General features: G+C 45.9%; 1 protein-coding gene across 3 annotated transcripts in view; it reads left to right on the top strand.

The window, feature by feature from the left end:
• USP18 (ubiquitin specific peptidase 18) overlaps positions 1-10381 on the top strand; it is a 63832-nt gene extending 53451 nt beyond the window's left edge. For 2 of the 3 annotated variants that reach the window (XM_040345359.1, XM_040345361.1), the window contains one exon: positions 3990-4720. In XM_040345359.1, coding sequence (XP_040201293.1) covers positions 3990-4062 — 73 coding nt within the window. In that variant the 3' untranslated portion in view covers positions 4063-4720. Of the gene's footprint in view, positions 1-3989; positions 4721-10088 lie in introns of those variants that run through there. The other variant, XM_040345360.1, reaches the window with a different exon arrangement.
• The last annotated feature ends 16108 nt before the right edge of the window (positions 10382-26489 follow it).

Here is a 26489-nt window from a genome sequence, read left to right as displayed (position 1 = left end):
CAGTTGTAAACACACACTAGGTGAACCCTAACTCCTACAGCGCCCCCTGTGGTTAACTCCCAAACTGCAACTGTCATTTTCACAACAAACAATGCAATTTAAATGCATTTTTTGCTGTGAAAATGACAATGGTCCCAAAAATGTGTCAAAATTGTCCGAAGTGTCCGCCATTAGTAGTAAAAAAAAAAAATTAATAAAACTGCAATAAAACTATCCCCTATTTTGTAAACGCTATAATTTTTGCGCAAACCAATCGATAAACGCTTATTGCAATTTTTTTTAACAAAAATAGGTAGAAGAATACGTATCGGCCTAAACTGAGGAAAAAAAAAATGTTATGTATGTTTTTGGGGGATATTTATTATAGCAAAAAGTAAAAAATATTGAATTTTTTTCAAAATTGTCGCTCTATTTTTGTTTATAGCACAAAAAATAAAAAACGCAGAGGTGATCAAATACCACCAAAAGAAAGCTCTATTTGTGGGGAAAAAAGGACGCCAATTTTGTTTGGGAGCCACGTCGCACGACCGCGCAATTGTCTGTTAAAGCGACGCAGTGCCGAATCGCAAAACCTGGCCTGGGTATTTAGCAACAAAATGGTCCAGGGCTTAAGTGGTTAAAGTGAGACAATCTCTGAGGAGGAGAAAAATACAAATGTACAGTACACAACAATTGTAATTAACCACTTGCCTACTGGGCACTTTTACTCCCTTCCTGTCAATTTTCAGCTTTCAGCGATGTCGCACTTTGAATGACAATGTCATGCAACACTGTACCCAAACAAAATTTTTATCATGCTTTTCACACAAATAAAGCTTTCTTTTGGTGGTATTTAATCACCAGTGGGTTTTTAATTTTTTGTTAAATAAACGAATAAGGCAGAATATTTTGAAAAAAAAATGTCATAGTTTGTTTTAAAACATTTTGCAAACAGGTCATTTTTCTCCTTCACTTATGTGCGCTGATGAAGCTGCACTGATAGGCTACACTGATGAAATGACACTGATGAGGCAACATTGATGAGGCGGCATTGATGGGCACTGATAGGCTGTACTGTTGGGCACTGATGAGCATCAGGAAAGAAGTGCTAATAACTGGCTTCTATTTACATCCGTGATCAGCTGTGATTGGATACAGCTGATCACATGGTAAAGAGCCAATGATTGGCTCTTTACCTCAATCTGTGATCAGCAGTGTCCTCCTGACACTGATCACAGAAAACGCTGCCTGCGCCCTGCAGTGGACGCGGTCACAGGAGGCCGTCCGTGGACGCGGTCACGGGAGGCTTTCATATGACGGCCTGCCAAAACTAGCCGTTCGCACTGAAGCCATCATTCAGCGCAGTCAGCAAGTGGTTAAACTAGAATAGTTAATGAGATAAGACGGAGAACGAGCTTTAGAAACTAGGAAGTAGGCCCCTCATACAGCTGCACCTGCATACTAGCTCATTATGTGCCACTTACCTGAAATCAAAGCCCCCGTAGTCCTCCTCGTTCGCCGCCGCCATGTCCCCTCGCAGATACTAACTTGTTCCTTGGTTGGCTGTGATTGGCCGGAGCAGCGATGACGTCACTCCCGTGCATGCGTGTGGGGCCGGCAGATCCTTGCGCATGCGCGAAGACACAGCATTAACCCAGGTTATGTCATTGTGAAAACCTGCACTGTCAGTGCGCCTGCACCATGCGCGCCGTAGACATCGGCGCCTGTAATTAATGTAAATATCTCCTAAACCGTGCAGGTTTAAGAGATATTTCTTGCACCTACAGGTAAGCCTTAATATAGGCTTACCTGTAGATGCAAGTTGTGTGGTTGAGTTTACAACCACTTTAATCTATAACCTAGTTTTATGACCCCCTCTCTTTGTCTTATCTCACTCAATTTAATTATTGCTGTGTATGTTTGTGGGGGGGGGGGGGGGAGATTGTCTTAAACTCTGCTAAAAACTTTGTGTATTAGTACTGCTTGGACCTTGATGAATGGGTACACCCCGAAAGCTTGTCCTGAAAAATTGTATGTTGCAATAAAAAAAGTACCAGTGACAGTACTCAACTGTATTTATCTTGTATGTCTCTTGGTGTACTATTTGTATTTCTTCCAGATCTGTGCAGTAGTCCAGTGTAACACTTTATCTTTGTGCAGGAACTATCTGTGGTAAAGACCGGTCACTGCTGCTCTCTCTGCTTGTGTAGGGGGGGCTGGTATTGTCTCCGCCCCCTCCTGTAGTTTTCTGCTGGCAGCCTGTAGAGGGTGGAGCATGTTGAGTCCCTCCCACAGTTCTGCTCTATACACAGGTTGTGTACAGCACACACAGTGGGCCAGATTCAGGTAGGGAGCGCGTATTTGTGTGCGGGCGTAGCGTATCCTATTTACGCTACGCCTCCGCAACTTTGACAGGCAAGTGCAGTATTCACAAAGCACTAGCTTCGTAAGTTGCGGTGGCGTAGCGTAAATAGGCCGGCGTAAGCCCGCCTAATTCAAATGTGGAAGATGTGGGCGTGTTTTATGTAAATTTATTGTGACCCAACGTAAATGACGCTTTTTCCGAACGGCGCATGTGCCGTCCGTGAAAGTATCCCAGTGCGCATGCTCCAAATGACGCCGCAAAGACTCATTGGTTTCGTGAACGTAACTTACGCCCAGCTCCATTCACGGACGACTTACGCAAACGACTTAAAACGTGAAACATTCAACGCGGTCCCGACGTCCATACTTAACATTGGCTGCGCCTCCTATAGCAGGGGTAACTATACGCCGGAAAAAGCCTAACGTAAACGACGTAAAAAAATGCGCCGGCAAACGTACGTTTCTGAATCGGCGTATCTATCTAATTTGCATATTCGTTTACACACAGCTCTCCCCGTTCTTCAGCTCCGGGGACCGATCGCGGGACTCCAGCGGTGATCGGGTCCGCGAGTCCCGCGGTCCCGGAGGTACTAGTACAGGATGTACCTGTACGTACATGTGCCCAGCCGTGCCATTCTGCCGACGTATATGTGCAGGAGGCGGTCCTTAAGTAGTTAAATATACCCCCTTAAAACATGCCCTTTAAATAAAGACAATGAAAACAAGGAAATCTTTTTTCCACACCAAATTTCACGGACTGGGAAAACATTAAAGGGGTTGTAAAGGTAAAAAAAATTCCCTAAATAGCTTCCTTTACCTTAGTGCTGTCCTCCTTCACTTACCTCATCCTTCGATTTTTCTTTTAAATGTCCTTATTTCTTTTGAGAAATCCTCACTTCCTGTTCTTCTGTCTGTAACTCCACACAGTAATGCAAAGTTTTCTCCCTGGTGTGGAGTGTCGTGCTCGCCCCCCTCCCTTGGACTACAGGAGAGTCAGGACGCTCTCTACTTTGCAGATAGAGAAAGGAGCTGTGTGTTAGTGGGCATCCTGACTCTCCTGCTCGCCCCCTCCCCCCCTCAAGGGAGGGGGCGAGCATGACAATCCACACCAGGGAGAAAACCTTGCATTACTGTGTGGAGTTACAGACAGAAGAACAGGAAGTGAGGATTTCTCAGAAGAAATAAGGACATTTGAAAGCAAAATGGAAGGATGAGGTAAGTGAAGGAGGACTGCACTAAGGTAAAGGAAGCGATTTAGGGAATTTTTTTTTAACCTTTACAACCCCTTTAATTTCACAGTAAAATCATTTTCACACAAATCCTTGTGCTCATCCATAACTGGGATCAGTAGGCCCTCAGGTTTTTTTTGCACCAGCAGGCCCCACCCACTACAGGCTGCCTGTAGTAAACTGCAGTAGGGGGCAGAGACAAGACCAGTCACCCTGCACAAAGAGAGAGAGCAGCAGTGACCGGTCTTTATTACAGGAAGCTCCTGCACAGAGGTAAAGTCTCACACTGAATGGTGCAATAAATTCCTTTTGCGTAATCAACTCTTTGCTTGGGGTTTCCCTTTTAGGCCATAACACTTTCAGTGCTGCTGTAGATTGCTGTAAAATGAGTCTCACTTCTCTTGTGTTCTTCTGCAGGGGAGTGACGGCATGCCTACTGGTCTACGTACAATCAGACGCTGCAACAGATGACACAAAACCTCCCATGTGACCCCAGGATGGTAATACAATGGACAGTCCTCTGTGTAGTCACTCTGCACAGTCTGTAGAGACCATGTCACATGACTAGGCACACTCTACCAGCCATCATAGTACATTGTAATATTTCTTTCTATCGTGGGTGCTATATCCTTATTCCTGACATAAGCAGAGTGAAATGTACATTTGATGACATTCTGCTTCTTGAATATGGATGACTTTATTGTCATATTGAGAAAAATGCAGCAAGTTGACCCAAAAGCCATTTTTATATTTAGCCCAAGTCGGTTAAACAGGAGCCGACCATCAATGTGCAATAACAGCCTCCTGATGTGGCAAACTTATGGTGGATTGGGTTAATGCCCATGAGTAGCAGAAGATACTACCTGTTTGATCACTCTTAGGTGGGCGGCTAGTGGGGGCAGCCAATAGACATACCTCAGGGAGGAAGGTGCCTGCACAACGTACTGCCTGTTTAGTCTATGGACACCTTGATTTGTGGACCCAGCCTGACCTTCCCTAGGCATACTGAATGGCGCGGGTCCTGCTTTGGTTCAAGTTGAGAAAATGTCACCTTGCTCATCATTCTAATGTCACGTACAGACGATCGGATAGATTTCCGACGCATGTTGGCTCAAACTTGTCTTGCATACACGCGGTCACACAAATGTTGTCGGAAATTCCGGTCACACGGTCAGAAAAGCTCCCATTGAACATTTGTTGTCGGAAATTCCGAGCGTGTGTACGCGGCATAAGGCTCCATGCACATTGGGCTTGAATAAAAAAAAGACGGTTCCCCTGGCAGAAAACAGCGCTCATGTAGAGCTTTTTTGTACACAGGTTAGGCAAATGTATCTTTTTTTTCTGCCAGAAAGCGCGAATCAGAAATGCAAACCGAAAGTTTCCTGCCTTTAAACGATGAGCTCAAAATATGTCTGAAATCATCCTAATGTGCACGGACACATAGAATAACATTAACCACTTGCTTACTGGGCACATATACCCCCCTCCTGCCCAGGTGAAATTTCAGCTTCCGGCACTGCGTCGCTTTAACTAACAATTGCGCGGTCGTGCGACGTGGCTCCCAAACAAAATTGACGTCCTTTTTTCCCCACAAGTAGAGCTTTCTTTTGGTGGTATTTGATCGCCTGTGCGGTTTTTATTTTTTGCTCTATAAACAAAAAAAAGCGACAATTTTGAAAAAAAAATACAATATTTTTTACTTGTTGCTATAATAAATATCCCAATTTAAAAAAAAAAAAACATTTTTTTTCCTCAGTTTAGGCCGATACGTATTCTTCTACATATTTTTGGTAAAAAAAAAAAAAAACGCAATAAGCGACTGGTTTGCGCAAAAGTTATAGCGCCTACAAAATAGGGGACAGAATTATTATTTTTTATTATTTTTTTTTTTTACTAGAAATGGCAGCGATCTGCGATTTTTATTGGGACTGCGACGTTATGGCGGACACATCGGACACTTTTGACACATTTTTGGCACCATTCACATTTATACTGCGATCAGTGCTATAAATATGCACTAATTACAGTATAAATGTGACTGGCATTGAAGGGGTTAACACTAGGGGGTGAGAAAGGGGTTAAATGTATTCCCTGCATTGTGTTCTAACTGTAGGTGGAGGGGGGGTGACTGGGGGGGGTGAACGATCTATGTCCCTATGTGCAAGGGACACAGATCGGTCTCCTCTCCAGAGACAGCACCGCTGTCTCTGTGTAAAACGGCAATGAGAGATGATCTCATATGTTTACATATGAGATCATCTCTCATTGACCGCACAGATAGCATCGCAAACGGCCACTCTGATTGGCCGTTCGCGGCGATCTGTAATTGGCTGTGTCCAAGGGACACGGCCAACACAGAGTTTCCTCGCTGCGCGCTCTGGAGCGTGCAAAGGGGCGGACGTCAATTGACGTCCACTTGGATTTTGGGATCCGAGCTGTAGCCGTCATTTGACTATAGCGCGGGTCCCAGGAGGTTAAGCTGCTTCTACAGGCAAAACACAAACCTCCTGCAGAAGCAGCGATTTTTAAGCCAGTATGCATGAAGCCTTAAACCTCATACAACACACGATCCGATTGTTGGCAGGGGATTGTGTGTTGACAGACTGTTGTCCTAAAATCTGACCATTAGTACGCTCCTCCTGACAATTGATGTCCAACTGTTTGATGACAGGCTAGCAAATTTTCGGCGGACAATGGTCTGTTGTCTGATTTTCGTATCGTCAGTACACAAATCCATCACACAAAAGTCGAAAGTACAAACACGCATGCTCTGAATCAATGCTCACCAAACAAGAAATTAGCATAAGGGGCCCAAAGGGTGGCGCTCAAGAGCTGAAATTCGCTACGTTTGTTGGCCGACAATTGTGTACCGTTAGTATGCAAGACAAGATCCTGGCACACGCCCTTTGGACAAAAAGCAGACACTCGGTTGGCCACCAATCGAATCGTGTGTACGAGAGTTAAATGAAAGTTGCTAGCTACTGTAAACTGATTTTTTCTCTTTCAATAGATTTTTGTAGAGATATGGATAAAAATGGTATGCCAATAAAGAAGCAAGTACATTAGGAAATAATGGGGACAGCTTGAAAGTCTCCATATTTTTGTGGAAACAAAATATCCTCAGACAAGAGAAAGAATGGGGCAACTGACAAGGGTACAACCAAAAAGTCTACCGGTCGCAAAATACCTCCTAAAAGAGAACGGGTAGAAGGTTTCAAATATAAAGATGAAGCATACCAGTAAGAACCAGCAGTATTGGGAATCGTTAGCCTAAGCCAGCCATAGATGGTTCGAATCTTGGCCGGTTTAGCAGGGACCAGTCGAGATTTGAACCATGTATGGGCAGGCTTATTGTACCCAATATTATCTATTGATCGATTTGGGTACAACCAGCATGTCGGATTTCTACATGCAATTATTGCCAGCAGCTATAACCGTTATCAATAATCACTGTGTTCTCCCACCAGGGATGGCTCCCTGTGCTCCACCCCCACCCCGCCGGGAGAACACAATCGCTCCATGGAAGAGATTCCCCCATCAACACTGAGGCCCCGTACACACGAGGAGACATGTCCGCTGCAACTGGTCCGCAGACCAGTTTCCGCGGACATGTCCGACCGTGTGTATGGCCTAGCGGACAGGTTTCTAGCGGACAAAAGTTTCTAAGCATGCTTAGAAACTTGTCTGCTGGAAACATGTCCGTCGGACATGTCCGATGGTTAGTACGCCTAATCGGACATGTCCGCTGGTTATTACGTCTAACCAGCGGACCGAAATCCCGCGCATGCGTCAAATTGATTCGACGAATGCGTGGAAGCATTGAACTTCCTGGTTTGCGCACAACGCGTCACCGCCACGTCACCGCGTTCTCTGTCCGCGGGGATTTTGGTCTGATGGTGTGTACACACATCAGACCAAAATATCCCAGGAGACATGTCCGATGAAAACGGTCCGCGGACCGATTTCATCTGACATGTCTCCTCGTGTGTCCGGGGCCTGACTGTTCAAGTGATTTTCTTTCCTGCAATCCTTGGTTGCAGGAAAGTAAATTGCATCATCTATGGCCTGCTTTAGTACCAAACATCCGACACGTAGCAACCATATTTCAGAAAATGTCTAAATTATGTGATTCCCACACTGCAATTTGTATGTGATATACTCAACATTAAATTATATACAACTTTATAACATATTTTTTATGCAATCAGTGCTTGCGCAAAAAAAATCCTTTGTGTAGACAATAAGTCCTTTAAAGTGTGGTTGGTAACAATCTTCTATTTTTTTATTTTGTTGAAAAATTTCAGAACCAACTCTCAAATTTTTGTTGTCGGGAACTCCGATGGGGCCTACACACACGGTCAGAGTTTCCGACCAAAAGCTCCCATCGAACATTTGTTGTTGGAAATTCCGAGGCATAACTCTTTCTTTCTTGGTATTCCCGCAGGTCACTTAACCACTTCACGCAAATCGCCATACCCGTACATCGGTACTTTGACGCTAAATCCCGGGGTTATGGCAGCAGCTAGCACTGATCTGCACCAATGCTTCCTTGGAAGCCCAATATTTAAAAAAGATTACAGTTCCTGTTACATTAGCCCCAATGTATACTGCTGCCATTTCCAATGGCACATTGCACAAGTCTGTTTTCCATGCTCCCAGACGATTCTGTGCCCTGTATTTCAGTGGTTAGCCTTGTGGTCCAGCCATGGGGACAAAGTAGTGCCAGTTTTCTTGGATGTGGCACAAGCTTGGAGTCCATGCTAGTAATAGTTTTGAAAAAAAAAAAAATGATCCTGTTGTAGAGCAGAAATGTCTGAATGTTATTGCCGCTCATAAAAAAAGTGTCATATAGAAGGAATAGGACAAGTGAAAGCCTAACAATTGGCGAACAATTTTTAGCTGTGAAGATGTAAACTGTGAAGTATTAAAATCACTGTCAGGTTTTTATTTCTGTCAGTGGGAAGATTTTTCCTCACTTCCTGTCCATGTGACACCCATACACAATATAGGAAGTGTGGTTGTCACCTGAACGGGAAGGCACAGAGGGCAATACAAATATTACCAGAATTTCTAACCCTTCCTCACTCCACTGGAGAGTCCCAGTGGGGACACAAATAGCAATGAAAACCTGACATATCAAACCTTTTCTCACTCCACCCAAAACAAAAAGTTCTGACTGGTTTTGGGCTTTAAATCACATAGAAATTATTCAATAAGGCTGCATTTGAATCCACTGAATCCTGTGGCTGCAAATGCTGGCTGTGTGTGGATAGCTGTCTCTGAGCCTGTACAGTGCAAAAACAAGCTGTCGGCGACCTACGTGCGGTGATCATGGCTGAAGCCCCATACACACTATCAGTTTCCCTGACGGTTTTCTCTTCAGGTTTACCAAAACCATGTAGTACAAGGGCCTGCCTGATTGCATACAAATTTAAACTCTTGAGGTTTGACCTCATATTAGATGGTTTTGGTAAACCTGAAGAGAAAACCATCAGGAAAACTGATAGTGTGTATGGGGCTTGAGAGCACACCTGGTTAAATGTATATACAAATGCAACTTCATGCTGTGCACTGAGCGGTAATTTTCATGTTTTGCCACAAGATGGCAGCAGAGCTACAAAAAAAAACACACTGGGCCAGATTCACAGAACAAATACGCCGGAGTATCTACTGATACTCCAGGGTATTTTCAAATTTGCCGCGTCGTATCTTAATTTGTGATTCACAAACAAGATACGACGGCTTTTGGCTAAGATCCGACAGGCTTACGGCTTCGTACGCCTTCGGATCTTAGGCTGCAATACTTCGGCCGCCGCTGGGTGGAGTTTGCGTAGTTTTCCAGCATCGGGTATGCAAATTAGCTTTTACGGCGATCCACGAAGCTACTTGCGTGCGTAACGTCGTTTTTTCCCGTCGCAAAGTTAAGCAATCTTTTTCATGGCTTAACTTTACACCAGCCATGTTAAAGTATGGCCGTCGTTCCCGCGTCGAATTTAAAAAATGTTTTGTTTTTTTTTCGGCCTAAGTACGTTACGCACGTCGCCATTCACAAACACGTCGGGGCGTCGTAATTTCGCGCAAAGCACGTCGGGAAATTTACTAACGGAGCATGCGCAAAACGTTCGGCGCGGGAGCGCGCCTAATTTAAATGGTACACGCCCCATTTGAATTAGGCGGGCTTGCGCCGGACGTCTTTACGTTACTCCGCCGCAAGTTTATACTCAAGTGCTTTGTGGATCAAGCACTTACGAGAAAAACTTGCGGCGGTGTAACGTAAAGACGATACGTTACGCCGCCGCATTTGTACCTGAATCTGGCCCACAGTTCATACAGTTATCAGGATACAGTAATAGTTTATTTAGTTGTGTGGTGTTATCTTTATTATTATAGTATTGTTGTTGTTGTTGTTGTTAATATTATTATTATTATTTCCACCTACAGCCTGCAATGTGTATGAATGTCTGTTAACAGTTTAATTGGTACAATCAACTAACATGGTCATTTTTCAATAAACAGGAGCACTTTACTCATTCAGAACTGACTAAACACTTGAAAAACAAAGTTCACAAAACGGTTTACAGCTATGTATCAATTCAAGTATGTTTGTAAAATGTGTCCCCTGGGGGCCTATAATGGAATGTCATTTAATAAAAGTGATACCTGTGATGTATTGCATCATGTGTACAGGCTATTTATAGTTCTGCATTAAATATTGATACTATGTATTAAAAAATATCTATTTTCATTATCTGGTCATGGTACCAGCTCATTGTACATGAAATGTGTCTTAAAAGTCTTGTGACCGTGTCTTAAAAGTCTTGCGTGCATTTTTTATAATTGTACATATATGCAGTATACACAGCCATATTTGCTCATTACATATAGAATCTGCTTAAAGCTGAATATCAGGATAAGAAAATATCATCTGAATACAAGAATCATGGGTATTCTTTCTTGAATCTTGGCATGTTTTGGGTATTTCCTTTAGATCTGTGCAGGAATCCAGTGTGAAACTGTCTCCTCGCAGGAACTCCAGCTCTGCAGCCCTGCAGCTCTCATTGGCCCTCTTATGACTCATCCCCCATCACTCCCTGGCAATCTCTCACAAGAGTGAGAGAGAGAGAGCTGTGCATGATGTCATAAGTCTAGGCTTTTTTCCAGAAAAGAAACAGGAAGTGGGCTGTATAATGTATTTACTGGCAGAATTTTTTTTCTGCCAGTTTTACTATCCAACAAGGGCAGAAGATTTACAGTAATAGATGGAAAGTTGAAAAAAAATACTGAACGTCTGCTTTAAGTGAGGAGAATGGGCCTGTACTGGAAGGGGGTTCTGTACTGAAGGAGAGGAAGGGGGTTCTGTACTTGAGGGGGCGCTCTATACTGGAGGGGGTGGTGGGTCTATACAGGGGCAGGTCTGTTCTAATGGCGAGTGAGAGGGTTTGGTACATAAGGGGGGTTCTATACTGGGATGGAGGTCTATTTTGGAGGGAGGAGGTCTGTAATGCTAGCAAAGGAAGAAGGTCAGTACTAGGGGAGAGGTCTGTACTGGTGGGGAGGGAGGATGTCTGTACTGGATATGGGGTGGGGGAAATCTGTACTGGTGGGGAGGGAGGAGGTTTGTACTGGAAGGAGGGTCTGTACTTCCAGGAAGGGAGGAGGTTTGTATTGTATGGAAGTCTGTACGGATAGGGAGGGAGTAGGTCTGGCCCGGGTGGGATCTGTACTGCTGGGGAGGGAGGTGGTCTGTATTGGAGGAGAGGTCTGTACTGCTGGTGAGGGAGGAGGTCTGTACTTGGGGAGAGGTCTGTACTGGTGGGAGGGAGGAGGTCTGTACTGGAGATTGGGTGAGGCAATCTGTACTGCTGGGGAGGGAGGTGGTCTGTACTGGTGGGAGGGAGGAGGTCTGTACTGGAGATGGGGTGGAGGCGATCTGTACTGCTGGGGAGGGAGGTGGTCTGTACTGGAGGGAGGGTTTGTACTTCTGGGAAGGGAGGAGGTCTGTACTGATAGGGAGGGAGGAGGTCTGTACTGGAGGGGTGTGGTCTGTACTAGTGGGGAGGGAGGAGGTCTGTACTGGAGCAGAGGTCTGTACTGCTGGAGAGAGAGGAAGTCTGTATTGATAGGGGAGAGAGGAGGTCTGTACTGGAGGGGTGGGGTCTGTACTGCTAGGGAGGAGGTCTGTACTGCTGGGGAGGGAGGAGGTCTGTACTAGGGGAGAGGTCTGTACTGGTGGGGAGGGAGGATGTCTGTACTGGAGAAGAAGTCTGTACTGCTGGCGAGGGAGGATGTCTGTACTAGGGGGGAAGTCTGCACTGGTGGGGAGGGAGGAGGTCTGTACTGGAGAGAGGGTCTTTACTTCCAGGAAAGGAGGAGGTCTGTACTGGAGGGGTGGGGTCTGTACTGCTAGGGAGTAGGTCTGTACTGCTGGGGAGGGAGGAGGTCTGTACTGGAGAAGAAGTCTGTACTGCTGGCGAGGGAGGATGTCTGTACTAGGGGGAGGTCTGCACTGGTGGGGAGGGAGGAGGTCTGTACTTCCAGGAAAGGAGGAGGTCTGTACTATATGGAAGTCTGTACTGATAGGGAGGGAGTAGGTCTGTACTGGAGGGGTGGGGTCTGTACTGCTGGGGAGGGAGGTGACCTGCACTGGAGGACAGGTCTGTACTGGTGGGAAGAGAGGAGGTCTGTACTGTATTGGAGTGTACTGGTGGGGAGGGAGGAGGTCTGTACTGGGGGGGTCTGTACTGGTGGGGAGGGAGGAGGTCTATATTGTACTGTATGGGAGTGCACTGGTGGGGAAGGATGAGGTCTGTACTGGTAGGGGTGTCTGTGCTGGTAGGGAAGGGAGGAGGTCTGTACTTGAGTGGGGTCTGCAGGCACCACATTCTGCCCCTTTAAAAAAGATAGGCGGTATGCAGATAATAGGAGATCATTTTTCGGGTGCACGCTTTAAGCCCCATAGTCAGTGAGGATGTGTCTTCAGAGATGAATTCTTACAAAAGTGCGCTAATCAGAATTAGCCGCTGGTAATATGAAACAGATGGACAAGCTGTTCAAATCTGCATCCCTGGGGGGTGAAGCTGGCTGGGGGGTGACATACTGATAACATGATATCACCACAATGAAGTGGAGGGAATTTTTCTGGTCCATATATGAAGATGAGATGATCCCAGTGACTCTCTGGCCAATGAGCAGCCATATCTCCACTCTATAAATAAATCCTTATCAGTCTTTTGTCAGTGCTGGCTGCAACCTAAAACTGTCAGAGATAATCGCCCATTATTCAGGCTGCTGATCACTGACTGCTCCCCATTCCATGAGCTTGTTGTGCTTTCTGAGGTTTCTGCAAAGAAATTACTGCCTGAAATACAGGGCAAAATACTTGTAATCTCTGGGATTCACACCTCTACAAAGCCAACAGAGTGACAACACTGTTCATTATTGCAGTTATACAGCTACTTGTGTCCCTTACTAGGGATGAGCTTTGTGTTCGAGTCAAACTCATGTTCGACTCGAACATCGTATGTTCGACCGTTCGTCGAATCGCGAACGTTGTGGGCCGTTCGTGCCAAATTCGAGTGGCACGTCACGGCACATAATTCACTGCGGCATCGCAGTGCATTGCTGGCTGATGATTGGCCAAGCATGCACTATGACCGGCATGCTTGGCAAATCACAGCTCCGCCCCCTCCTCTTCTTCCTCCGTGGCCTCTTCCTGTGCTGATTTGTCCTCGGAACCAACGTTGCTCCGTAGGCGTTCAAGGGGCTTTGCAGGTACGCAGGCAAAAAGATGCCATGCGGTGCTTGAGCTGGTGTGCATGGGGGACAGGAGCCACACTGGGGCAGAGGTTCTGTCAGCTCTGCAGGGGTAGGCTCAGAGGTGGTTGACGCCACGCCAGCTTAAGCCAGGAATGGTGGTTTGCGACAATGGCACCAACCTCCTCTCCGCCCTCCGACAGGGACAAGTGACCCATGTGCCATGTTTTGCTCACGTCCTTAACTTGGTGGTGCAGCGGTTCTTGGGCAGGTACAGGATGTAATGAAGCAGGCCAGAAAACTCTGTGTGCATTTCTGACGGTCATATAATGGCAGTGCTCGGCTGGCTGACCTCCAAAAGGATCACAACCTGCCCAAGAACCGCCTAATCTGTGACATGCCCACCAGGTGGAACTCTACATGGGCCATGCTGCAGCGGCTGCACACGCAGCAGAGGGCCATCAATGAGTATCTGTGCCAATATGGCACCAGGACAGGGTCAGGAGAGTTTCTCCCCCCACCCCCCATGCCAGTGGGCCATGATCAGGGATGCATGCACTGTCCTGTCACCGTTTGAGGAGGCCACAAGGATGCTGAGCAGTGACAGTGCATGCATCAGTGACACTGTCCCTCTTATCCACCTGTTGGAACACACGATGCGTGGAATAATGGACAGGGCACTTGAGGCGGAACAGGAGGACTGTGTTACCGCTCAAGGCCCCCTTTATCAAGACAGTGGTCCTGCTTGCCCGTCTATCACACAGGAAGAGGAGGAGGAGGATTTTGTCAGTATGGAGGTGGAGCCTAGCACTCAGCATCAGCAGCAGTCTTCAAGGGATCAATTACAGTCCCAAGAAACCCATGAACTTGTACATGGCTGAGAGGAGGTGGCTGCGGATCATGTCGTCCTCAGTGACCCAGAGGACTCCGGACCAAATGCCTCAGCAAACCTACGCTGCATGGCCTCCCTGATCCTGCAAAGCCTGCGAAAGGATTCTCGTATTCGTGCTATCAAGGAGAGGGATCATTACTGGCTGGCAACCCTCCTTGATCCATGTTACAAGGGTAAGGTTGCGGACCTTACCTTGCCGTTGCAGAGGGAGCAGAGGATGAAACATCTTTGGGAGGCCTTGCAGAAATTAATTACAATTTTTGCTGCAATACTTTGCAGCAGGGCTCATTTCTGCGCTCCAACTAGAGTATCTGTGAGGGGTTGCAGTGTTGTGGCACCAGCACCAGTGCCTTAGACCCAATTTTTCTGCCCCTGTTTAACAGGGGCATGTAATTACAATTTTTGATGCAATACTTTGCAGCAGGGCTCATTCCTGCGCTCCAACTAGAGTATCTGTGAGGGGTTGCTGTGTTGTGGAACAAGTGCCTAAGGCCCAATTTTTCTTGCGACTGTTTAACAGGTGCATGTAATTACAATTCTTGATCTAATATTTCACAGCAGGGCCCATTCCTGCGCCCACCAAGAGGGACAAATGAGCATACCCCCCCAAACAAAGTTGTTGAGCGGGGGAGGTCCACGGATCAGAGTTGTTGAGCGGGGGGGGGGGTTGCGCGGATCAAAGTTGTTGAGCGGGGGGGGGCCCACAGATCAGAGTTATTGAGCGGGGGGGTTACGCAGATCAAAGCTAAGTTATTAAGCGGGGGGGACGCGCGGATCAAAGTTGTTCAGCGGGGGGGGGGGGGGTTCACGGATCAGAGTTGATGAGCGGGGGGGGTTTACCGCCAATCGCGGGATCACGAGAATTGAAACACGGTAATTTAACCCTTTGATTGCCCCTGTTAACCCTTTCCCTGCTAGTGTCATTTGTACAGTGAGAGTGCTTTTTTTTAGCACTGATCACTAAATTGGTGTCACTGGTCCCCAAAAAGTGTCAGTTCGTGTAATTCGCAGTCCTGCTAAAAATCGCTGATCACAGCCATTACTAGTAAAAAAAATAAAAATAATCGTTATTAGTTTGTAGACGCTATAACTTTTGTGCAAACCAATCAATATACGCTTTTTGGGAATTTGTTTACCAAAAATGTGTAGCAGAATACACATTGGCCAAAACTGATGAAGAAATAAAAAAATATATTGGGTTTGTTTTATAGCAGAAAGTAAAAAACAAATTAATTTTTTTTTTTGTTTATAGCGCAAAAAATAAATACTGCAGAGGTTATCAAATACCACCAAAAGAAAGCTCTATTTGTGGAAAAAAAGGGCAGTATTTGGGTACAAAGTCGCAAGACCACGCAATTGTCAGTTAGATCAATGCAGTGCTGTATTGCAAAAAATGGCCTGGTCATGAAGGAGGTAAAACCTTCTGGGGCTGAAGTGGTTAAACAAACATTTTAAAATGTATTAAAACATGGACGTGTCAGTAGGGCAAGAATATGATGTCAGTCAGTAGAGCAGTTTACATGTCAGTAGGGCAGAGGATGATGTCAGTCAGTAGAGCAGAGGTTGGCGTCAGTAAGACAGAGGATGGTGTCAGTCTGTAGGGCAGTGGACTGTGTCAGTCGTTTTTGATTGTTATTATTTTTATTTATTTTTTACAATATTTTTGGGAAGCCCCGTTGGGGGGCTTTGGTGAAATATCAGCACCAGATAGCAGGGGGGAATCTGCGCCACACAGGCACACCCAGCAAACCCCCTGCACACACCTATGCTTTCAAGTAATGTGTAGCTCTCATAGAACTCTCTGAAACCATGCAGCTTTTTTGGCACTCTCCAGTTTCCAACAGCACAATCTGGTACTGTGCAGCTCTTTTTTTTTATTAATAGATTTTTATTGAGTACTGTGCAGCTCTTTTTTTTTATTAATAGATTTTTATTGAGTACTGTGCTGCTCTTTTTTTTTATTAATAGATTTTTATTGAGTACTGTGCAGCTCTTAAAGCATTCTCCAGTAATGTGCAACTCTCACAGCACTCTCAAGTAATGTCCTTCAGTAATGTGCATCTCCCACAACCATTTCCAGCAATGTGCAGCTCTCACAGCACCAGGGCCGGCCCTATGATGGGACCGGGTGGTACCATGGGTACCAGGCAGCACTTTTAGGGGGGCAGCATACTGATCCTGATCCATAGAGCCATGGCAGGTCCTCTTTATATTCCTTTACATGTAAAGAGTCTCGACAGGTCCTCTATATACATGTATAGAGCCATGACATGTCCTCTTTATACTTATTTATACATGTATAGAGCCATGACATGTTCTCTTTATACATCTATAGAGCCATGACAGGCCCTCGTTATACTCCTTTATACATGTATAGAGCCATGTCAAGTACTCTTTATAGTCCTATATACATTTATAGAGCCATGACAGGTCCTCTTGATATTCCTTTACATGTAAAGAGTAATGACAGGTCCTCTATATACATGTATAGAGCCATGACAGGTCCTCTTTATACTCCTATACATGTATAGAGCAATGACAGGTCCTCTTTATACTCCTATACATGTATAGAGCAATGACAGGTCCTCTTTATACTCCCTTTATACATGTATAGAGCCATGACGGGTCCCCTTTAGTTATCATGATATAAAATAATGAATGTGGGGGCCTTTTGGTTGGCGTGATTTTTTTTCTGGGGGGGGGGGGGGGCAGCATTTCATTCTTGGTCCCAGGCAGCACAATGTCTTGGGCCGGCACTGCACAGCACTCTCCAGTAGTAGCATTCAAAACACATAAACTCAACTCTATTTTATTTCTTTTACTTTTCCGCTGACAGACCAATGTTGGCTAGTGCTGTATGACATGGTCAGGGGTCTCTGGGGAGGAGATAAAAGCTGATAACACAGCACAATTACCCAGCAGCAATGTGACCTCACCACCCATGGGGGCAGTTATGGTGACTGATGGGCCTTACCTCTGGCACTGATGGGGTTAAATGACACATGTTTTCTCCGTGACATGCTCCGGCTCAGTGAGTCATGGAGAAATAATTAGGAAGAAATTTAGAGGGGAAATGATAGGACGCTCAGACCGACCCCGTATTAGTCAGACAATTGTTCTGTATTATCCTAAAACATCCTCTGACCCCCGCCTGCCGCATTTAGGAGACAATTAGCTTTAACTAGGCGATGATCTCATTAGATTATGTTTACTAGACAGTCAACACTTTGATTTAAAGCCTCTCAGAGATCAGAATTCCCTGGAGAATAGTAAGCACATTCGACTGCATTATATTGTCATTTTCAGACAATTTGCTGCTCGCCTGATGTCTCTACACTTATTCTGGGTAACAGCATGGAGGACCACAGAGTACCATACTACCCGTCCCCAGGTTAGAAATGGACCCTGTATTGGATGCAGGGATGGACTGGTCATTGGGACTACAGGGAGTTTCCCGGTGGGCCAATGGTTTAGTGGGCCTGCTTCAGTGACAGCAGACTGCCGCCCCCCTCCGCTCCTCTGTCTCTACCTCCCCGCAGAGCTCACCTGGGGGGAACAGAGAATCAGGGGGAGGACCAGAGGAGCAGGGGGGACGACAGAGGAGCATGGGGGAGGGGACAGACAGCTGACTTGACAGCTATGGCCTGGGAGTTTCTCACTTCTGACTAAACTTGTCCCATGAGGGGGAGCACCGAACTGATTCTTTGCCCCGGGTGAAATAATGTCTAGCTTCCCCACTGGTACTGCCTATAAGAGTACCAGTACCAGCCGTTCTACTCTAATAAAGTAGAACAGCTAGTGGCTAGTGAAGGGGGAGAGGGGGCTTGGGTGGCCGTGGGGGGGGTGCGGGAGTTGTCCGGCCGCCATACTAGATGAAGTCCAGGGCCAAATTTTTGTCCCAGTCCAGCCCTGATTGGATGTGAAACCAAACTAAATTCTCGTACACAAGATCGGATCACCCGACGGGTATTGTGTGATGACAGGCTGTTGTCGGGAAAATCCGACCGCTTGTATGCTCCATCGGACAATTGTTGTCTGATTTTCCAACAACAAATGTTTTATAGCATGTGTGTTGTCGGATTATCTGATCGTATGTACACAAGTCCGTCTGTGAAAATTCCAAAGTACAAACACGCATGCTCACCAACATTAGCAGAAGTTGCCCAAAGGGTGGCGCTAAAGAGATGAAAAAACATGTAGTTTCCTGTTTGTTGGCTGACAATTCTTTGCCGTTTGTATGCAATACAAGTTCCTGGTAGGGTGACCACGTGTCCCGGATTGCCCGCATTTTGCAGGTCTGTCCTCCCGAGCACATTCATTCCAGGACAATACAGTGTCCCGGAATGAAACTGACACAAGCACCCCCCCCCCCCCCCCGGGCCAATCTGATGCCCCCAAAAAAGGCCGCCACATCACGCTTTACTCACTGACAGTACTTGCCCTGGCCGGGAATGCCTGGAGGAGCACAATCCCCACCCTCTGCTTGTGATTGGAGAAATCATAAATCCCGCCTCTTGTGTCCAATCACTGTGCTGTGATTCGTTACAGCACAAGCGGATTTTTGGGAAGGGAGGGTGTCCCTGAATGGTAGTTTCGAAATGTGGTCACCCTAGTTCCTGGCCAACGCCCCTCGGACAAAAGCCCTATGCTTTGTCCGCAGGAAATCCGATTGTGTGTACGAGGATTAAGGCTGGCCATACATTATACAATTTACGTGTACAAATTTCCTTTAGGGCCCATACACACGATCTGACTTTTTGACAACAAATGTCCGACGGACCTGTTTGATTGGACAATCCGACGGTGTGTACGCTCCATCGGACAAACTTTTTGTGTTTTTCATTGGACAAATGTTCGCTGTACAAACAGACAAACTTTCCGGCAACAACTGTCGGAGGCTAATCCGATCTTGTAAACACAAGTCCATTGGACTATAGTCCAAAGTACAAACACGCATGCTCAGAAACAATGCTAAAGATCAGACAACAATAGCAGAAGTTGCCCACAGGGTGGCAGTAAAGAGCTGAAAAAACACGTGATTTGGTGAAAGTTGGCTGAAAAAGTCCTGCCGTGTGTATGCAGAACAAGTTCACGGCCAACGCCCATTTGGAGCAAAATCCACAAAAAGTCTGATCGTGTGTATGAGGCTTTAGATTCACTACATAATATGAGGTCACACCTAAACACTTTCAATGTGTATGCAATCAGACAGTACCTTGCACTACATAGTTGAAGGTACATTTAAAGGAAATTGATAAAAAAATTGTATAATGTATGGCGTATTCACACATTGATGTGCACATTACAGCATGCATTTACTTATTAATTTACATTGACAGGGATTACATTGTAGCTGCTCATTAATTTCCTATAGGTCTTCAATGAGCACCCACATACAAAAACACATACCTGGCTCTTTTTTCCAATACATGTGTATTCACACTTTGTGGCATTAAGCCCTTGTTTACACTGAACACGACATTGAAATTGTGCAAGTTCATCTGGACTCGCACGATTTCAAAGCCGCATTTAGTCAGATTTCGGGGGGGGGGCGACTTGAAAGACATCTGTGTGGGTTCATGCACAAATGTCTATTGAAATTGCCTCCGAAGTCACCAATAGTAGGGCAGGAGCAACTTTTGAAAATCGGTGCGGCGCCGCAAAATCGGCATGATTGGGGCGCTCCTATTGCCGGCAATAGGCTCAGAACATGCGATTTGACCCATTAAATCGCATGTTAAATCACGCCAATGTGAACGGGGGCTTACGCTCAGTTAATCCGACTTTCAGCTGAAATCAGTTAAATACATTCCAGGTGCAACAAATCAAAGAGCGTGAAAAGTCAGCCTAATACACACGATCAGACAATCTGAGGAAAAATACAGTTTTCAAATTGATCTTATGATAATCTGATCGTTAGTACACAGCTTTCGAAAGCCGATCACGATAGTTTATCCGAAATTATCCAAAGGGACAGACACAAAACATGTACTCATACAATACCAGAAGAGACGATATTCGTTTATGCAGTACAGTATTCGTCAGAAAAAAATTGGAAGACCAAGACTACGCATGCTAGGAAACAAAAGAATACATTACAATACAATACATGACATTACGTCCGAAGTTGTATTTTGTCATTCAAGAATTTTCGTAAGTTTAGTAACCTCTTCATTTTCGATAGGAGACTAGCATGCAAAAAAAATAAAATAAATGGATGATCCTTCTCATCGTGTGTATGAGGCTTTATAGTTTATTTTCTTGTCTTTTTCCTGTCTTCTGCCAGCATGCTGCAGAGAAGGATCTTTGCTTTATGCGTGGAAGCAGTAGTCTCTCTGCAGAGGTCCAGCATACCTCCTTCTGAGTGAAGCCTCGTACACACGATCAGTTTTCCAGATGGGAAAACTGTGAGGAGAGCTTTTGGCTGAGAATCCCGGCCGTGTGTATGCTCCTTGCAGTTTTTCCGACAGGAAAACTGCCCAAAAACTGCCCAAAAAAAAAGAGAACCAGTTCTCTTTTTTCCCTCTGGGAAATCCGGCGGACTTTTGTCCGGCAGTTTTTGGCAGTTTTCTACGGGAAAAACTGCGATGCAGCATACACACGGCCAGGATTCCCGGCTAAAGCTCCATCGCAGTTTTCCTGTTGGGAAAACCGGCAGTGTGTAGGGGAAAGACTGAACCAAGCAGGTTCTCGGCTTTCCCCTTGGGATTTCCGATGGGAACTTTTCCCATCGGAAATCCTGTACGTGTATACGAGGCATCAGACTTAGGCTGCTTTCACATTGAGGCGTGCAGCCGCGGTGACGGTATAGCCGCGATATTTGTAGCGCGGCTATACCGTTGTATTTACCGCGATATTCGGGCGCTAGCGGTAAGTTTTTAACCCCCGCTAGCGGCCGAAAAAGGGTTGCGTTGCGGGCGGTATTACCGCGCTTTCCCATTGATTTCAATGAGAAGGCGCGGTATAGGAGCGGTGAACACACCGCTCCTATACCGCGGTAAAGATGCGGCTAGCAGGACTTTTGGAGCGCTCCTGCTAGCGCACCGCTTCAATGTGAAAGCCTTCGGGCTTTCACATTGAACACTACAGGGCAGGTTTTTTCATGCAGGATAGCAGCGCTATTTCTAGCGCTGTACCGCATGAAAAACGCCTCAATGTGAAAGGGGCCTTAGGCTGCATTCACACCTTGGCGTACCTAATCGCGACATTTTGTCCAGCGAATTGCGGTGACAAATTGCGGCGTTTTGTACCGCGATTTGCGGCAACAAAACGCCACGATTGTGAATGCAGCCTAACCCCAGGTCCACATCTCCTATGCCGAACGCCGAAACCGCCTGAAAAAAAGGGTCCGGGACTTGTTTTGAGCTTCAGCTGTGCGGCGTTTCGGCGTTCGGTGTGGAGATGTGAACCAGGGCACTGTAAAATCATCCCTCCAGCGTATTAGGGGATGCTGCGGCGTCGCGCTTCAGGCGTATATACGCCTAGATGTGAACAGAGCCTCTAAAATCAGCAAAACTCCTGCTCCCAGCTGATTGAAGAGTACTATCTCTGACTCAGCAAGGGTTGTGCTGGACCTCTGCAGAGAGATCACTGCTTCCACACAGAGCACAATGGGTCTCCTCTTCAGCTATCATAAGCCTGCTAATACATAGCAGACACTTCTTTCTCCCCCAACTCATTTGACTCTGCGCCTCTCATTCTCTCTCCCTTTCTCACTATTCCCTCTCTTGTCCTTCTTTTTCTCCATATCTCTCTTTCTCTCTCCTTTTTTTCTCCATCTGTCGCTCCCTCTTTCCTTGTATCTGTTACCTCCACCCCTGGGGTCCAGAGATGATTTGTGCGTACAGTGCTCTGGATCTCATCTGCCCCTCTGGGAGATCGCCATGACAGCACAATGACATCACCAGGACGCCAGTGGATTGGGCGCCACAGCTATCATTTCACAGGGAGGTTAATTAGCACCATGTGGTGATACAAGCATCACGCTACAAATATCTGACAGACAGAGAAAATGCAACGCTGTAACTCTTTCACTGCAGGAAACAATCCACCTCACTAAGATGACAAGAGATGACCTATTTCTGCTTATTTTATACTTGCTATTGGAGCGCGGTACAAGCACGGGGCTGAGACACGTTTTTGCTGCCCCCTCCTAATTGCTCCCTCCAAGCTGCAAAGGAAGCTGTCTTGCATCACAGTGTGGCAAAATATATTCTCGCTGTTGTGTTCGATGGGCAATACCACTCCAAAAACTTGACCCATTTAAACGAATGGCGTCACGCTGCAAATCCCCTCTAAAAATGGATCCAACAAAGATTGCTCTTACAGGCTCGTTTACTGTACACATTGTCAAATAGCATTAGACAGGTGGTGAGGAGGTGCCGCCTGCTTTAACCTCCTTAATAACGGAACGCCCCTGCTTGTTATGTGGGGTTGTAATGCAGCCCCATTCACTTGCGGTACCACTTGCTGAGCGCGACAAGAGATATTATTCCTGCAGCCACCCCCTACCACTGTCTCCACAGCAAAAGAGGAGCAGTTGTGGGGTGGTTGAAATGCAGCTAAACCACAGAGTTTTACCACCCTTCCCTCCCATCAGTCGCAAGTGTAAACGAGTCCTTAGACAAATCTCCCCTTGAGGCTGGGTTCACACCTCCGATGGATAAGGCTCGCAGCAGGGGTCCGGTGCATCCCTGTTCTCCATCTCCGGGACGAGTCAGGGCCGAATTTTCGCCTCTTTTTGGCCCTAAAACAGAGCCAAGGACACACAGAACTCCTGTGCAATGGCAAATAGCTTTACCTATTATATATAGTTAAATTGATTGTAAAGCTTTTTTTTTTTTTTTTTAAATAAAAAAACATGTTATACTTACCTCCTCTGTGCAAGGGTTTTGTACAGAGTGGCCCCAAACCTCAATTTCTGGGGGGTCCCCCCCACGGCGCTCCTGGGTCCTCCTTTTTCCATGGGGACACTGGTGCGGGGCGTGCTTCCGTGTCCTGCTGCGTCCATTGACACAGACAACAAGACTCGGCCCTGCCCCCGCCTCCAGTATCAGTGAATTTCATTGACAGCAGCGGGAGCCAATGTCTGCACTGCTATTAATCTATCCAGTGAGGACCCAAGACAGCAGCTGGAGCTGCTGTGGTCATCTCCTCACTAGAACCATCAAGTTCAGGTAAGAAAAAGTGGGGGTCCGGGGAGCTACAGTACAAAAGGTTTTTCACCTCAAAGCATAGAATGCATTAAGGTGAAAAAACGTGAGGGTTTACAATTGCCAGGACATGTGATCACTCAGAGCCAATGCATTCGTAGCCCTCTGGTCCTAAACTGGGGCTATCATGTAAATTTAGTTTTTGTCTGGGCTGTAGGCTGCTTAGACTGATTGTACAGTTTATCTGTTCTTTCCCTAATCTCAATCAGGTTCTGCATTTCTCACTGTCGCCAGTAGGTGTCGTTGGTACCACAGGCCAGTATGAGATAGTACAACTAGGTTACGTTATTGAGATGTATTCTTCTTCCAGTCAGCCCAGTGGGAGGTTCTTGGCCACTGGTGCATTCTGGGAGAGGATATATATTTGGTCTGGTCCATGTGCTTGCTTTCTTGCCTCAGGCCCTCCTGGCCTGAGGACGTGCTGCTGAAGTGAGCTCTGCAAATAGGCCCAAAAGCCTGTCTGGGGCCTACTAATCCTGAGGTAGTCCTTAAGCTGTCTTACCCAGCGTTGAAAAAGCCAAGCCAAACTGAGAACATCCAGGGGAGGACCCTTGCTGGATTGAGCTAGGATGAAGCCTGGTCTCTTAGGAGGGCCTCGTTTGGAGGATGCACCTACATCTAAAATGTGTTTTACAGTGTTGCCGGGTCAACTTAAAGTGGAGTTCCACCCATTTTATACACTTCCTCACTCTGATATTCCCTGTGAATTCTTTTTTTTTTTAAAGGAAATACCTTAATTATATTTTTCTTCTGCATTTCCGTCAGTCCCCGCCTAGGCGATTTGCAAGGGCCCCTGGGATATTGGCACCATGTATCCCAGGCCTCCTTGCGAATCGCCTAGTGACGAAATCTCGCAATGATTGACGGGAACGCCTGCCGACGCCGCTATGGCAACGTGTCAGGACTCAAGAGGAAGGTGCAAGATCTGGAGGTGCATGCTGAGTAGCCAGCTGCACCGATTCCCAGAAATGGATAGAAGAGGGCTTCAGCTGCCCACAGTGGAGATGGACCCTGCCAGCTTCTGAGATCCAGATCTTTTTATTTATGTTTGAATAGAAAAAAAGTGAGTACTAGAATAACACTATCTAAAGATTACATATAAAGTGGATCAAGTTAGAGTGGAGAAAGTGCAGCGCAATAAAAAACTAAATATGACGTGAAAAAAATCACAATAATAATATTATAGGCATATAACAAATAAAGTCCATAAATCAGGTGATGTGCAAATAAATATTCAAAAATTATTCAAATATAAATTAAGCATGTGACAAGTGAAAAAAAGCTCTGCTGAGGAAGTTTGTGTTGAACGTAACGCGTACGGGGGTTAGCAGCTGTGCATGTCGTCACCCGCTCTGCTGTGCAGCCCACGATCTTATTACATGCTGTATTCAACTGATTGCTTGTGAGTAGCCTGTATCTTAAATAAAACACCTGTGTTTTTACTAAGCGGAGAGCACTTCCATTATTTCTTCTGTCTCCTACATACTACTTTGCCTGCTGAGCCTTAAAGTAGCTGTCTCTATGGAATATTAGCAACGTTTGGAGGATTCCTTTGAGGATTTGATCTGTCTCATTATCTGCTTTGCATGACTTCCTGGAAATTACAGTGGTCCATGCCTGAAGGTGAGAGTACCTAGAGAGACCTTTGGTGGAGGGATTGTCACCTTATGTGGATTTTTCAACACTGGTGGATTACCTTTTTTTCACTTGTCACATGCTTAACCACTTAAGACCCGGACCAAAATGCAGGTAAAAGACCAGGCCCCTTTTTGCAATTCGGCACTGCGTCGCTTTAACTGACAATTGCGCGGTCGTGCAACGTGGCTCCCAAACAAAATTGGCGTCCTTTTTTTCCCATAAATAGAGCTTTCTTTTGGTGTATTTGATCACCTCTGTGGTTTTTATTTTTTGCGCTATAAACAAAAATAGAGCGACAATTTTGAAAAAAATGCAATATTTTTTACTTTTTGCTATAATAAATATCCCCCAAAAAGATATATTAAAAAAAAAATTTTCCTCAGTTTAGACCGATACGTATTTTTCTACCTATATTTGGTAAAAAAATATTGCAATAAGCGTTTATCGTTTGGTTAGCGCAAAATGTATAGCGTTTACAAAATAGGGGATAGTTTTATTGCATTTTTATAAATTTTTTTTTTTTACTACTAATGGCGGTGATCAGCGATTTTTTTCGTGACTGCGACATTATGGCGGACACTTCGGACAATTTTGACACATTTTTGGGACCACTGTCATTTTCACAGCAAAAAATGCATTTAAAATGCATTGTTTATTGTGAAAATGGCAGTTGCAGTTTGGGAGTTAACCACAAGGGGGCGCTGAAGGGTTTATGTGTTCCCTGAAGTGTGTTTACAACTGTAGGGGGGTGTGGCTGTAGGTCTGACGTCATTGATTGTGCGTCCCTATATTAGGGAACACACAATCGATGACAGCGCCACAGTGAAGAACGGGGAAGCCACGTTTACACACGGCTCTCCCCGTTCTTCAGCTCCGGGGACCGATCACGGGACTGTAGCGGCAATCGGGTCCGCGAGTCTCGCGGCCGAGGTCACGGAGCTTCGGACCGGGTCACGGGAGCGCGCCTGCGACCCACCGCTGGGCTTTATACAATCACGTACAGGTACGTGATTGTGCCCAGCGGTGCCATTCTGCCGACGTATATCGTCGTTAGGCGGTCCTTAACTACTTAAGGACCGGACCAATATGCTGCTAAATGACCCAAGGAGTTTTTACAATTCGGCACTGCGTCGCTTTAACAGACAATTGCGCGGTCGTGCGACGTGGCTCCCAAACAAAATTGGCGTCCTTTTTTCCCCACAAATAGAGCTTTCTTTTTGTGGTATTTGATCACCTCTGCGGTTTTTATTTTTTGCGCTATAAACAAAAATAGAGCGCCAATTTTGAAAAAAATGCAATATTTTTTACTTTTTGCTATAATAAATATCCCCCAAAAACATATATAAAATTTTTATTTTTCCTCAGTTTAGGCCGATACGTATTCTTCTACCTATTTTTGGTAAAAAAATCGCAATAAGCGTT

Source organism: Rana temporaria, chromosome 3 (assembly GCF_905171775.1).
Source record: "Rana temporaria chromosome 3, aRanTem1.1, whole genome shotgun sequence".
In the NCBI taxonomy this organism is placed as follows: Eukaryota; Metazoa; Chordata; class Amphibia; order Anura; family Ranidae; genus Rana; species Rana temporaria.
Note: the sequence above shows the minus strand (reverse complement) of the source record. Positions and strands in the feature narration are given on the sequence as shown.